Source organism: Morone saxatilis, unplaced genomic scaffold, assembly GCF_004916995.1.
Source record: "Morone saxatilis isolate NCDOM2014 unplaced genomic scaffold, NCSU_SB_2.0 Contig12, whole genome shotgun sequence".
NCBI classification, from domain to species: domain Eukaryota; kingdom Metazoa; phylum Chordata; class Actinopteri; family Moronidae; genus Morone; species Morone saxatilis.
Window position 1 is genome coordinate 19,326,406 of NW_023339674.1, and position 14,701 is coordinate 19,341,106.

At 42.7% G+C, this 14,701-nt stretch overlaps 1 protein-coding gene across 3 annotated transcripts in view; it reads left to right on the plus strand.

Annotated features, from left to right (window-relative positions):
• tjp3 (tight junction protein 3) overlaps positions 1-12,143 on the plus strand; it is an 18,487-nt gene extending 6,344 nt beyond the window's left edge. For all 3 annotated transcript variants that reach the window (XM_035653304.1, XM_035653301.1, XM_035653302.1), the window contains exons 2-30: positions 243-299; positions 830-954; positions 1,127-1,229; positions 1,325-1,613; positions 1,705-1,808; positions 1,902-2,091; positions 2,208-2,283; positions 2,413-2,510; positions 2,646-2,742; positions 3,397-3,576; positions 3,677-3,768; positions 4,299-4,383; positions 5,092-5,168; positions 5,346-5,442; positions 6,369-6,457; positions 6,576-6,648; positions 6,797-6,870; positions 7,063-7,126; positions 7,246-7,402; positions 7,992-8,100; positions 8,192-8,411; positions 8,501-8,706; positions 8,794-8,889; positions 9,055-9,134; positions 9,270-9,480; positions 9,633-9,733; positions 9,989-10,552; positions 11,395-11,471; positions 11,571-12,143. In XM_035653304.1, coding sequence (XP_035509197.1) covers positions 252-299; positions 830-954; positions 1,127-1,229; positions 1,325-1,613; positions 1,705-1,808; positions 1,902-2,091; positions 2,208-2,283; positions 2,413-2,510; positions 2,646-2,742; positions 3,397-3,576; positions 3,677-3,768; positions 4,299-4,383; positions 5,092-5,168; positions 5,346-5,442; positions 6,369-6,457; positions 6,576-6,648; positions 6,797-6,870; positions 7,063-7,126; positions 7,246-7,402; positions 7,992-8,100; positions 8,192-8,411; positions 8,501-8,706; positions 8,794-8,889; positions 9,055-9,134; positions 9,270-9,480; positions 9,633-9,733; positions 9,989-10,552; positions 11,395-11,471; positions 11,571-11,691 — 3,903 coding nt within the window. In that variant the 5' untranslated portion in view covers positions 243-251 and the 3' untranslated portion in view covers positions 11,692-12,143. The remainder of the gene's footprint in view (positions 1-242; positions 300-829; positions 955-1,126; positions 1,230-1,324; positions 1,614-1,704; positions 1,809-1,901; positions 2,092-2,207; positions 2,284-2,412; positions 2,511-2,645; positions 2,743-3,396; positions 3,577-3,676; positions 3,769-4,298; positions 4,384-5,091; positions 5,169-5,345; positions 5,443-6,368; positions 6,458-6,575; positions 6,649-6,796; positions 6,871-7,062; positions 7,127-7,245; positions 7,403-7,991; positions 8,101-8,191; positions 8,412-8,500; positions 8,707-8,793; positions 8,890-9,054; positions 9,135-9,269; positions 9,481-9,632; positions 9,734-9,988; positions 10,553-11,394; positions 11,472-11,570) is intronic.
• The last annotated feature ends 2,558 nt before the right edge of the window (positions 12,144-14,701 follow it).

Here is a 14,701-nt window from a genome sequence, read left to right on the forward strand (position 1 = left end):
ACACACACACACACACAGGAGGTTGCCCCTCCTCCATACCGGTCAGGCAGGATTGCGGCAGGTGAGAGCATGCTGAGATCAGGTTGAGTCGTACACACACTCTGCCTGCTCCGCTCAGGCTCAGCTATCCTCCCTGTAATGACCAGGATTATGTATTAGCCTTCATTATTTATGATTTCATATTGTCACAGTTAAATATTACTTGGCTTAATATATTCTTCTCATTGCTGTGTTCTTTCCAGAAACCAGGTATGGAGGAGCTAACAATATGGGAGCAACATACAATAACACTAAACAAAGTAAGTGGTTGTTTGTTTAAATAATCAAAACAAAATGAAATGATATGCATTTCAGACGTGAAGGTATCAGGAGTCACTGATGTGTTCACAAGAAATTTAAAGCCAATTTGGAGTGCAGATCACTTTATCTCTGGTGGATCGATGCTGGTTGGCTCTGTGCTCAGTGGCTGCACAAATACAGAAGTGAAAGTCGAGCCTCGATGTATGGCTCAGAGGCAGTTTCAGTATTGTAAAAGGGCTTGCGGAGGTTGAGCTGGACCGTGCTTCACACCTCTCAGTTTCACAGCACAGACTCCAGCAGGAATTCATAGTGACACACCCTGCTGCGCCCCACAGCACCAGCTGGCTGTTCACTGTCCCGCCACTGAACGCCGCTGGAATGTGCCCTCTATCTCTCTACTGGATCTCCCACACATGTTCATACTTTACCTGCATACTCCGATGCATTCTTTCTTTTCATTCATGTTGCTCTTTCATGAACTTGCTGTCTAAAAGCTTTTTTTTTTTTTTTTCTCATTCTCTCATAACAGGATCCCAAACTGGGGTTTGGCTTTGCCATATCAGGAGGCAAGGACAAGCCTAACCCAGACAACGGGGATACCAGTGTGGTGGTGTCAGATGTGCTGCCAAATGGACCGGCCATAGGACGACTGTTGTAAGTTTATTACAGTTGCCCTGACGTGACTGTAAAAACCTTTTTAAGACTTGACTGTAAACATATAAAACACTTAACATACATTAACTTATTTGAAAGGTGTATGTAAGGTATTTTGGAAGGTGTGTGAATCCACTAACAGACCCAGACTCACGTGTATTTGCTTTCACAGCACCAAAGACCAAATTGTCATGGTCAATGGCGTGTCTATGGAGAACATCCACTCTAACTACACCATTCAGATCCTCAAGTCGTGCGGCAAGACGGCAAACGTGGTGAGTACGGAGGACAGCAACCGAAACACCTAAATGGCTTCTGTATTACTGCTCGGTCTCTAATTCTCTGCCCCTCTCTGTCTTTCTCTCTCCAGACAGTGAAACGCCCTCGCAAGATCCAGATCCCAGCAACCACCAGACCATCCCGGGCCGCCTCCCATTCCAACCTGCTGGACGCGGACCCCCCCAGACGAACACGACGCTACTCTGACGGCAGCGACAACAGGGACGGCTACCGTCCCCGCGCTCGCAGCACTACGCCAGACCGCAACGGGCATGGAAACGCACTACCGTTGATGTCGTCGGGGTACAAGAGGCTGCCATATCAGGACGTTGCAGACAAACCCATCAGAACTACACTGCTTAAAAAAAAAAACACAGATGGTAAGACTTCAGCGACAAGGTAAAAAAAACTTAAGTGTGTTTGCCCTGAAGTACTCGTTTGTGAATTCTTGTTGTCTTCCTCTTCCTGCAGAGTATGGATTGAAGCTGGGCAGTCAGATCTTCATCAAGCACATGACAGAAACAGGCCTGGCTTCAAAGGAGGGAACGCTGCAGGAGGGAGACCTCATTCTCAAGGTGAAAATTAAGATTTGGATGATTCATCTAAAACCGTATTGTCAAGGCACAACAACCCTTGTTCACGTTAATTGATTTGTCTCCTTTGACCAGATCAACGGCATGACAACGGAGAATCTATCCCTGCTGGAAACCAAGCACCTGGTGGAGAAGAGCAGGGGCAAACTGACCATGACGGTCCTCAGGGACGACCGCAAGTTCCTGGTCAGCATCCCAGAGGTGGAGGACAGCGCCCCCAACAGCGAGGACGACCACCGCCGAGATAGCAGCTCTGAACTAGAAGGTGAGGGGTGGAGATACGAGGGGGAGGAATGGTGTGAATGAGAGAAAATAGGGAAGAAATAATTGTAGAAAGCTTTCTGGTTTCACTAAATGAAGTTGTTTTTGGTTTCCCATCAGACATTTCAGACATTGACGAAGACCTCCCCACACACAGAACGTCCCGTCAACCCACCAGAGAGAAACGGACACGCAGGTACACACAGCAGCTACCCCACCACCAAAACTAATAAACATAAAATGATGAACTTGATTGTAAAAATGGCCCCATTTCTTAATAATAAAGCCACTGACGAAATTCTGTATCTTTTTTTTAAAAACCCAGAACGAGAGCTGAACCTCCTCCAGCCAAGTCTCGGGATTCATCCCCAGTGCGCTCCACCTTGACTCGGCCTCCTGTAAAAACCTACGCCTCTCGCAAAGGTCGGTGCTGCCAAGGATCAGGCTCTTAACAGAGCTACACATAAGTCAAGCTGTGACTTAAGACTGTATTTGTAAAAGTTTAATGTTTGTGTAGTTGCTGGAATTCCCATTGAGATTGAAATGTGTTTTTTTCAGCTCCATATGATTCGGAGTCCGACCGCAGTGCCTCTCCTCCTCCTCCTCCTGTCAGGAGAACCAGTCCGGACATGAGGGACCACTCTAACAAATACAAGTCAGTTCAAGCTCATTATTATTATTATTATTATTATTAACAAAATGTTAATTGAATGTTAACTCTGTGTATATTTCCTATATATTTAGATTTTAGAAATGTGGATAAATGACAAATCATGAAACTCATTCATAAAACTGATGTACAGTAAGGTCCCAAACATCCAATACAATAATATTTACCAAAATTAGACCAATAGTTATAATTGTTACATTTCAACCTGGAAATATAACCAGGGTTATTTTTTTAGTGTTTAAACCAGAACAGGGTCTAAACATGCATAAGACAGAGGTCAGGTTCTCTTATTAGAAATCATGCAGCTTTTCTTACTGCACACTGTATCTTGATACAATCTTTTCAGCTGTGGAAACATTGATTTATTTCAGTTTCAGTGACATTCAGCTGAATTATTTCAGATTGGAGGGAAGAAAAGTGTTGCTTTCACTTCTGCCTGAAGTCATTATTGTAAAACCTAAATCAGGTTTCTCCAGCAGTAATATTAGCAATATTTACTGGGTATTTCTTAATTCCCTAAGATGGATAAACTGCTTTCAGAATTAATATCCAACTTGTTCAAGTGCATATTGTGCAACAAATGTCAAATAATGTGTTAAAAATGTTGTAAATAAATCTTTTTGACTTGCTCTTCTCCAGAACTCTGTCTGGTGTGTCCACCCTCCCCAACCCACGGTCCTCTCCTATAGTCCCCAACTGGAGCACCTCTCGTCCCACCTCCTCCGCCTCACGGCCCCGAAAGCCGGTGTCGGACTCAGACTCTGACCGCAGTGCTTCCCCTCCACCACGCAGAGCAAGCCCCCGCCCAGACAGATACAAGTAAGGATGGGAAGCTCGATTCAACTCCAGCACCAAGAGAAATTACTTCTCTTTTCCCACCACACATTTCCTAACCGTCTTCACACTTGTCCTCCCCCAGAGTTCTTCCTGATCTGCCCCACGCAGGCCCCATCAATATTCGCCAGGAGCAGCCAAGGAGGGTGAGCTCTCCTCTCAGGGTCCTGCCCCCAGGTCAGTACACACACACACACACACACACTACACAACACCACACACACACACACACAGACACAAAAACAATCCAACTTCCCTGTAATGGTACACATCCTGGACTTGGTCCGACTCCTCTTTGACAATATTTGTATAATCTGAGTGTTTGCTGCTGAACGGGTGTCAACAGTCAGATGAAGCTAAAGCCGGAGCAAACATGAAAGCTGCTCTCTGAAGCACTTTCTAACTATAGAGAAAATGATCAGTAACGTCTGTTTGTGACAGTGTTTCTGTCAAGTAAATTAGAAATCAGTCTGGAAGTTTATTCTGTGAAATGTGATGTGGTGACGCACATGAAACAGGCAGTGTAGAGGCTTAAGTATAAAACACTTTAAGGTAGCATTTAAGCCATCCATCGGTGGTTTAAAACACTGTGGCAGAGGATAGGATGTGATAAATAAAATTAGGAAAAACAGTTATATTGCTTTTATTTTATGTTGCAGCCCAGTAAAAACTAAATATTATCTTGTAACTGTTCTCCTTGTTCTCAGACTCTGATTCGGAGTCGGACAGCGGCATGGGGCCTCCTCAGAGGCAGAGCACCACGTACAGTCAGGACTCCCTCAGCAGATACAGGTACAGATGAAGGTCTGCCCAACCCCCAACCTCCAACTCCCCCTCACCCCCTCCCCGAAACCCAACAAGATGTGACGGACTGGGACATTGAGCAGACTGTCCACGCCTCTCCCATTATTAACATTAGCTAATCACATGTCTTTATTTACCTTCTAAAACTTAAATTACTCGTCTCTGTGATATTTTTTTTATTGATTTGCTTATTTTGTGTCTTGAGTCTCATTTTGTAGCCTTTGATTTTTGCTGGATGTGTTTTTTGACTGTACCAAGTGTTTGTGGTGACATGTTGTTAACCAATGAAATAAAAGTGACTTCGCTGAACATGTCCCTCTCCTGTATGTGGCTATGTGTTGATTAACCAGAGGACAATATACCAATCAAACATATGCAGAATAGCAACTTATTGATCAGTTCTTGCAAATCAGCATGTTTTATTCAGCATGTTAAAAACGGATAGTAAACATGAACTAACGAGATCAAGCAAGACATCTAATACTACTGAATGGTTAATTTTGATCAGTTACTAAGCAGTTAACCATCAAAGAGAGAGAGCTTCCCTCAGAGACACTAAGGTGAATATTCAACATTTCAGTCTCATCCTCATCAATAATCATCATACTAGCCACGGGCCCCCCCCCCTTTCCAAACGTAACTGAGATTTGTTATCTTCCTCCTCCCTCACTCCCGCCTCCCTCTCTTCTGTTGCAGAGTCCTCCCGGAGGTTGCCGTGGAGCCGCCGAAATGGAGCGTCTCCAGCCTCACTGCCAGCAATCCACCACAGAGAGGTGTGTGTGTGTGTATACTTAATGTTTCAGCTGAAGAGTGTTTTTGTATTAACTCAATGAGCCATTACGCACTGTTGTGGAGTCATGTGTTTTTACAGACGTGCATCTACGTTCTAGCTATTGGCCAATAGGCTAGAATTATGATGTAATGTGAACTGTATTTATTGATCTCCACAGCTCGTTCAGACTCTGAATCGGAGGCCAGTTACGCCTCCGTCCCTCGCAGGCACTCCACAGACAGCAACAACTCTGACACCGCCAAAAACCGATATAGGTGAGAGACATTGCGTAAGCCCTTAGTTTGACTCATTACAACATGTCTGTTGGTGGTTACTAATATTCAAACACCAAATAGTCAAGTCCCAAGTGTTAAATAATATTGCTTCATAAGTTTCATAAGTCAATTTTTATTCATAAACACATGTGGGACTAACCAGTAACCTAATTCTAAACTTACCAAGTACTTCTGAGGGCCTACATTTAACCTCAACGAACACTGTTGACAGTAAACCAGCAGTCTATTGATAGCAACCTGAGCAGGTGGATGATCAGAATATGGGCACTTCACACATTAAATATTTGTTGATAGTAAACCGAGAATTCTTACGTACTTTGTACAGAGTCATTACAAGACTATCAGTGTTTATCACAAAGTGAGTTCAGGTTAGTCAGGTGCTCTTTAACAGGCATTAGTTATCCTTGAAAACCTTAACAAAGCTAAGAAAAATCTTGATCCTTGTGGGGAAATTGTTGCAAGGGAATGATAATATGAATTAGTCTGCTATGAGTACAGAGACCTTTGGATTACTCAAATTTTATAAGAATGTAAAACATTTAGCCCCAGTATGTGGTGCAGAATACACTCTGGCACAGTTGAAAATGAGTGAGGGCACATTTCAGGTTACCGCCTCACTGTGGAGATGTGTGAAAAGATACTGACAGGATGTCTGACTGGTTCATCTGCTTGTCTCATTGTAAAACACTCTGTACACACTGATGACACATGATGTGACTTCCTTCAAAGATTGCATCACATCATGTTTCATATTCAACAACATTTTAGTTTTAATAAGATATTTGATTCAACATCTCTCACATGCCAGTCAATGCACTGATGCTTGTTTCATTTATTTATCACAAGATGACAGACAGGTTCAAAAGACATATTAGAGTTAATTACTTTTATTTGTCTTTTCTCAGAGTCCTGCCTGAAGTTAAACCCACTCCAGTCGCTGTGAAGCAGGAGCCTCCTCGTCGTGTGCCATCACCCACCAGACCACCTCCCGATGGTCAGTTTACTTTCCTGTGTCGCACACTCTCCCTCTGTATTGTTATCTAAAGTTTTAAAGCAGGAAGGCCAAAAGTTATTCCTGACCACAGTCTCTGTTGTCTGTTTACCTCATTCAGATTCCTCAGAGTCAGACCAGCTGTCACATCTCAGGAGGTCTGGGAGCTCCGAGCGAGGAGACACACACAGCCGGTACGGCTGACCATGCACTGCATGACAAATCAAATCAGTATTATCCTCACATAACATTTTTGTTTTGCTATTGTCAAGCTTTACCCTCTTGAGGAACTTTCTTTGGCTTTTGTGCTGTTTTAAGATTGACGTTTTGTCCACCTCACAGTGTTCCTCGTGCTGCTAATGGAACTGGCACCCTTAGGTCTGGGATTTCAGTGAAGAGCAACCCACCAGTCTACTGTAAGGCTGAGTTTGATAATCGCTTCATTGTTTGAATAATGAATCCTGATTACTGAACTTTTGCTGGTTGCAGCTTCTCTGATGAATTGTGTTAAGTTTTTGTGGTATTTTTTAACATTTTATTGACTAAATTAGTTATTGATTATTCAAAGAAGATTACCTGATAACTCACCATTTCTGTATTTCTTCTAGCCAAACCTACAGAAGAGCCCATCTACTCCCTACCTCCAGATTCTTACCCATCACCTAATCCAGGGTGATTACTGTTCATTTGTAAATGTTAATTAATGTTAATTCATGTGAATATCAACAAATGTATCTAGTTTATTCATCTCAATAGAAATGAACTTACTGCTGATTCTTCTTCTCACTCAGGTACAGCTCAGACGTTCACACAGTATCGTTTGTGAAGGAGGGCAGCGTGGGTCTGAGGCTTGTGGGGGGCAACGATGTTGGTATATTTGTTGGTGGAGTTCAGCCGAACAGCCCTGCGTATGACGAGGGAATGAAAGAGGGAGACCAGATCATGCAGGTGAGATAGCGGTGCTTTACTTTTGGCTGTACACCAGGAATACTCAGCTTGCTTTGCCAGGGGGGCACTCTTGAAACATAGCCCAGGGCCAGTTAATAAACAAACATTAACAGCATTTATAAGATAAAATGAGTAAACATTAAGTTCGTTTGAGTGGCAGAATAAGGTGACTTGAAAGTCGTTATTTTAGAAAACGGTTGAAGGGCCACACAGCACCCTATCGTGGGCCAGATTCATGGGCCTTAAGTTGAGTTTCACTGATATACACCTTCCATTAGTTCATTATTAGCTTTTTAAAGCTCAGAGTAACAGTAACTTCACAGTGATGAAGAGGTTATTGTTTCAGTATCTACAACTGATTTAAAGCTCAGTTGTGGCCCTTTTTTGGCCTGTCAGCTGATTTTCAAGATCATGGAGAGATTTCATGTCTGCCAAAAATATAACACAGTCAGCACAGTTTATCTTGTTGTGTGCAGGGGTTTCACATCAAATCTTTCTGCCAGCTGAGCTTCAGAGCTGTTAAAGTTAAATACATTTTACTTAAGGGTCTTCTAGCTTGTATCTGGCTTAACTCTCACTCCTTACTCAGGTAAATAAAGTTGATTTTGGTCATTTCACACGAGAAGAGGCCGCCAACTTCCTCCTGAACATCAAAAAAGGAGAGCGGGTAGAAATCTGCACGCAGAACAAGATGGACAGTAAGTTTATCACTAAACCGCTCATGTGATAACTATGGCTAAAGCTACTGTCAGTCAGTGACTACATTTCTTAACTTTTCCTTCTCCTCAGTTTATAAGAAAATCATCAAGTCCAACCTGGCAGACAACTTCTACATCCGCACACACTTTGACCATGAGGCAGAAGGCCCCATTGGTCTGAGCTTCACCAGAGGAGAGGTGTTCAGGGTGGTGGACACGATGCACCGCGGGAAGTTGGGCAACTGGCTGGCCGTCCGCATGGGGAACGACCTGCACGAGAGGGATAAAGGCACCATCCCCAATCAGACCAGGTCAGGAAGAGACAGAAAGGAAATTTAGATTAATAGTTTAATAAAGAACCGTAATTCAGTTTTTACACCTGTCTTTTTTCCCCCCGCAGGGCTGCGACGTTGGCCAGCATCGAGCAGGCGCAGAGGGCGAGCGGAGACAGGCAAGTGTCAGGACCCAGAGCCGAGTTCTGGAAACTACGGGGACTCAGAGGGAACAAGAAGAACGAAAAGAACGTACGTCGGACTCGTGACGACCTGCTGCAGCTCACCATTCAGGGAAAATTCCCAGCCTATGAGAGAGTCCTGCTCAGAGAAGGTTGCTTTTTATAATCCTGTTTTTTATGCTCTAACGCTGTAACGAGTTGAGCAAGTTTGAATAATCCTGAATTGTTTGTGTCTCCAGCTAATTTCAAACGACCTATTGTCATTATGGGTCCTCTTAATGATATTGCCATGGAGAAGCTGGCCAGAGAGATGCCTGATGAGTATGAAGTTGCAGGTTGGTTTCTTATTTTTGACACTTTATTTCTTTAGTTTCAATGTAAAACAATTCTTCCCTACCTTTCTTAGTTATTCTCCTTATTTCTCTTCCTGATTTTATGTTCACATTAAACTTGTAAAATAAAAATAAAAATAAAAAACATTGTTTTTGGCATCATGGCAGACATGGTTCCTCGCAGTGGAGCAGGAGACAGCGCCTCCACAGTTATTAAACTGGACACTGTGAGGAGAATAGCAGAGAAGGTGAGCCTGTCTTCAATTAACCAGAAATAGAAACATTTGATATTCAGTCACTTTTAACAACATAAATCTATTTTTGTTTTGTTTGTGTTCTTGCTAACCCCCTCACACCCTATTTTTGCTTTTCTCTTTTCCCAGGACAAGCACCCTCTTCTGGACATCACTCCCACTGCAGTTGAAAGGCTGAACTACATCCAGTACCACCCAATGGTCCTGTTTTTGGACCCTCACAGCCGCAAGGACGTCAAGACCATAAGGCAGAAGTACAGCCCCAACTCCAACAAGAGCTCCAGACGACTTTACACGCAGGCCCTGAAGCTGAGGAAACACTGCAGCCACCTTTTCTCAGGTAATGACACACGAGCAAACTCTGTCCCTGTCATATATTGCAATAGAAAGTACTATAGACTCTATAAAGGTTGGTAGCTTCTTTATTTGTCAACTTATTCCAGACAGATGAAAGATATACCTCTCACTTCACACTGTGTGTTTCTCCTCCAGCACGTATTGACCTGCAGCCCAACTCCAGTGTTTGGTATCAGAGTCTAAAGGATAAGATCCGCCACCAACAGTCCAAACCTGTCTGGGTGTCTGAAGTGACGGTACGACACATAACTCCTTCTGACGCACACACACACGAACCAGACCGTTTCATATCACATCACATCACTTAGATCTTTAGTCTAAGGCCAAAGGGATTTAGGTTAAATTTGTTGTACGTTTCATTTCTTAAAACTTATTTCTTTTTTTTTATTTAGCTTAATTTAAGAGAGTTGGCACTGTATTTGTCTTACAGTTTGTTCAACATATGTTGCTCTCCAGTTGCAAAATAATAGCTAAATTTTTTTCCTGCGCAGTTGGAAAGTGGTGCAGAACAGGACTTGGATGCTCTGGACCAAACCCAGTCGGACTACCTCAGTGCTGCCAGTGACCTGGAGGACACTGACGGAGAGGCCTTCACCGATGGAGAGGCCTACACCGACAATGAGGACCTGGAGGAGGCTTACCCAGGTCAGAACGCTGCCTCTAGGTTAGCTGGAGCTGCTTTAGCCCGATCATCTGAGCCCGCCTTAGGGCACCACAGCCCCACCATGGACCCTGAGCTTCACGACGACACATACTCGCTCAGAGAAATCCCACCGTTGATGCACGTACCTGAGCCCAAGTCACTCCGCCGGGAGAGTTACAGCCCAAATCACAGCGATGCTGAGGAGGAAGAGCCCTCTCATCGTAGTTTTACAGACTCAGATTTCAGTACCCTTGATGTAATCGCTCCCACCACTCCATCAGAGGGACCCCCTGACTTTATAGCCCCCTCCCCGTTTACTCGCTACTCTGTGAATGAGCCTTCATATGCTGAGGTGCAGCCTGAGAGCCCACAACATGCCAGCCTGTCTGCTATTGAGGAGAAATTACAACAGGTAAATAAAATGTTGCTGTTATTTGAAGGCAAATACCTGTGTTTTTTATGTATTTGAGGCCATTTTTACCAGTAGTGAGCAGACAATACATTGATAGAAGTAACAATTTGTATAGTGATTTAAAGGTTTTAAGTATTTTTTTTAACCAAAGATTCCGAATATGACCTGGTTTTAGCTTCTCAAATGTCAGTAAACTAAATATACTTGATGTTTGCACTGTTGACTGGATAAAGCCAATAATTTAAATATGGCAAATTGACCACAAATGGTCAGAATAATCGATGATGAAATGATCGTTAGTTGCAGCCCCAGTGTACTTTACTTTACTGTGTGTGTACTGTGTATTATATATGCCGGTGGAATAACTTCAAAAATGTGTCTGTTGGCTACCAAACAGTAATTGTTTTTAATACAAAAAGCTACATTATCCTTTTCCTTTTTAATCTTGAAATCCTACTCTTAGATTTGAAAGTTGGATTTTCCCAACAGCAATTGAATGCACCAGCATTACAGCTCAAATATTAACATTATAGCAAATGTTTACTGTTTGGGCAAATGTTAAGTCTCTGTAAGTTGACTTTTCTAACCAGTGTGGCTGCCTGCAGGGTAATGAATATAACAATAACTGCTTTGGACAGCGGTCGTCAGCACTGTAAGGGAAATGTAACTTTAATTGGATGTAAAGATTCAGAAACACCAGTTTAGTCTAAATACGACCAAAGATTATCTATGAAACTAAGATCTGTGCTTGTTGTAATGTGTGTTTATTTAGTTTAAACCCATTTGTCATTGTTAAGAATCATAGAAATCAAAATAAGTCCTTCTCTTGTCTTCTCTTGTAGGCTCGCTCTGTAGAGCCAGAGCCAGAGCCACAGGCACAGGCACCACCTCAGGAGAGGAAGGGCCCTCAGTTCATTGTGTAAGTCCTCTTTTGCTGTCTTTGGGTTTTCTATATAAAGCCAGACTGAGGCTGGTGTGCTCATCTTGACCCCCTTCTGTCCTGCTCTGACTTTGACAGGCTGGCACATCATCACCAAGCAGTCCAGTACAGACGGACCCAGATCCGAGGCAGCGACAGCTCTGAGGATGACGAGGACGAGGCGGAGGACATTGAATGGGGTCCTGCAACAGAACTCTAGAGTCTGTGTCGAGGATTAAAGCTGGAGTCTACTGATCTCTACGAGGACACAGAAACTATCTCACTTCACCAAGAAACTCTTTTTGTAAATGTATTTTCTGTAGAAGCAGTTTTATCTCAAGATGTTGGTCGGCCATGTTCAGATATGTGATACTGGATATTCAAGATTTCTACAACCTTTTAACAGTCACTAAAAGTTTTAATATCTTAAGAAAGGTTCTTACATGCATGTTAAAATCAAAGTGCCTGATTTCTTTTCATATTTTTTTATTTAAATAACACCATGTCAAACAAATGCTTTGCCCTTATTACTGCTACTGTATGTAATAGACAAACAAGTTCTAGTTTTATTAGAAATTATACTAAATTAGTCTCTTTTCATAGAAATATGCAAGAACATTTATGAAATGTGTGGATGTTTCTATAACGTTTTCTACATTAAACAGTTTTCTTGATTTCAAAAGAGGGTTTGTTCAATCATACAAAAAGGCAAAAACATTAATGTCTTATTTTTATTAGATTTTTCTCAGAACTTCAGAATTTCCAGAAAGTAAAAACAACCATGATCCTTGATAATCACGGATATTAGCTAAATGTGTTATTATACACCACTAACATGCAATATAAACAGAAATATAAGGTGGCTTTTGCATTTTTATCTAATATCTTGTAAAGGAGCCCTGTGTCAAAACCCCTGATTAACACATTAATTGATGCTCACATGGAGCATTTTCTTAAATACACGTGTTTAATCAAATTATCACAAACTCTCAGTTCACGTCAAGTTTAAAATGTATTCTTTTCTTTCATTTCATCTCATTGGGCTTGATTGCCTCCGGTGGTCAGGGTGGAAAGGGGAGATAAATGTGTAAACACCAGTTTGATGTGGAACATTTCAAAGCCAGTAAATGTTCAAATAAAATGACATTTATTTTGTAGCTTTTAGTCAGTCCACTCCAAAAGACCAAAACATAACCACTGAATATTGTAGAAAGTATTAATCAATTATAAATACCTCATTCATAGCATTTATTTGTTTTACTGTGAAAAACATTTATATAAATTCATGTGATATGAATGCCCCCTTTGAAATGTCCAGAAGGTAGTTAAATATGTTTTATTATTGTATTTATTTATATAGTTTATTTTATATTATCAAGTGTTAAATTAAACGTTTCTTCCACTGAGGGTTTATCATTGGTGTCCTTCAAGTTAGATTTTCCATCATGAATGTCACCAGTTCAATCTGAGTCATTGTTTTTTTGTCATTGCACAGCTTTATTGGTAATTATGTACTGATTTTAAAGACGGGAAATTTAAACTACAAAAACTAAACAAGTGATTCAGTTTTTACAAATAGATCATATCCAGACGCTTATAACATTCACACCTTTACAGCCTTTTTGCGTCTCTGCCTGTAACTGAAGTCAGTGTAACAGTGTGGAAGTGATGGGCTGCAAGGTGAACGTCTCCACGTTTTAATTGTACGTCCGCAGCAGGTGCACGAGGAGGCGGAAGGTTTCGATGGAAAGCTTAAGGTCACCTGTTAGAAACGCACGTGTGTCAGGATGAAGTGATTACTGAGAATTTGAACAAGGCAGCGGCTCGTTCCTGTGCGTCAGGACGCATTTCACTCTCACTGCAAGTTACCGTGAATTCACGATGAAGCTGGATGTGTAGGACAAAGTGTCTCGAGTGTAATTTATCCGGAATTAATCTTCCCCAAAAAAAGTTAGTGAATGAGCCGCATTTGACCCGTGTGTGTCCCTCCTCCTCCTCCTCCTCCTCCTCCTCCTCCTCTCTGTCAGAGACCAGCAGAGTCCTCCTCTCATCAGAGACCAGAGTCGGGGACGCGGGGCGGTGCGCTCGGTGCACGCTCTCCAACAAAACAAACAAACTTTGATCAAACTGGATTTTATTTCTGATAAAGTTCCCTAAAGTGCTCATTAAAGGGGGGTCTGGGTTCTTCGGGTTCTGGGATTTACTCTGTGGTCCTCTGGTTGTCAGGGCGCGGAGGGGGAGCAGCAGGAGCCGGATCGAGGAGCCCATGCGGACCGGACTGACTTATCAATGAAGCAGGAGATCATGGCGGAGGGTCCCCGCTGCAAGAGGAGGAAGCAGGCCAACCCCCGGAGGAAGAACGGTAAGAGGGCACACACACAGACCCGCACCGAGCTGTCCCCGCCCGGGCGGGGAGGTCCCCGCTGCCTCAGAGTCCCCGGGACGCGACAAAGACCGCAAAAGTTCTTTAACGGGACTTTCTGGGTTCTGGGTTCTGGGAGGGGGGGCCGTGTGCAGGGTTCGGGCGTCGGTGTGTGAAAGAGAAAAGCCGGAACCCTCCGGGACCCGCCGGGACCCGGACCCGGTCTCAAAGCAGGAAAAACCGTTATCTGAGCTCCGCGTGAGGACCTGTGGATCCGGATCCGCGCGGCTCGTTCAGACCGCCACCAGCGCGCGCTCCACAACAACAATAAACAACCAAAAACAACAATAAACATCTTTAATTAATCAACACAATTATTATAAAAACGAGTTCAGTTCAAAACCACAAAAACATCAAATTATTAAAATGTTCTGTTTAATTACATTTTACTGTTTTTGTTTCTGTTTGTTTGTTTGTTTGTTGGAGCTCAGCAAACATCCTGTTGTTTCTTTTAGACTCACAAGCATTCATTTTAATTCACATTTAATTTGTATTCTTTTTGTCTCATTGAGAGGCTCAGTGTCTGTGTGTGTGTGTGTTTCACTGGGTGGATTTATTATTATCAGCTGTTTGAGCGCTCACACACTCACTGTAATTCTCCACAATAAAAGCTCCGAGCTCACACTCAAAATAAGTTTTAGGGCCTCATTAACACTCGGCTTTCATGCTGATTTAAAGGCACAATCCGTCATTTAAATGCAGACAAAAGAGGCAGAATTTAAAGCAGCGCCAGAGACGCTCTCGCGCTGTTTCACTCACTTTAATTAGAATAATATTAATTCCAGTAAAAATGTTAAAAAATAAAATT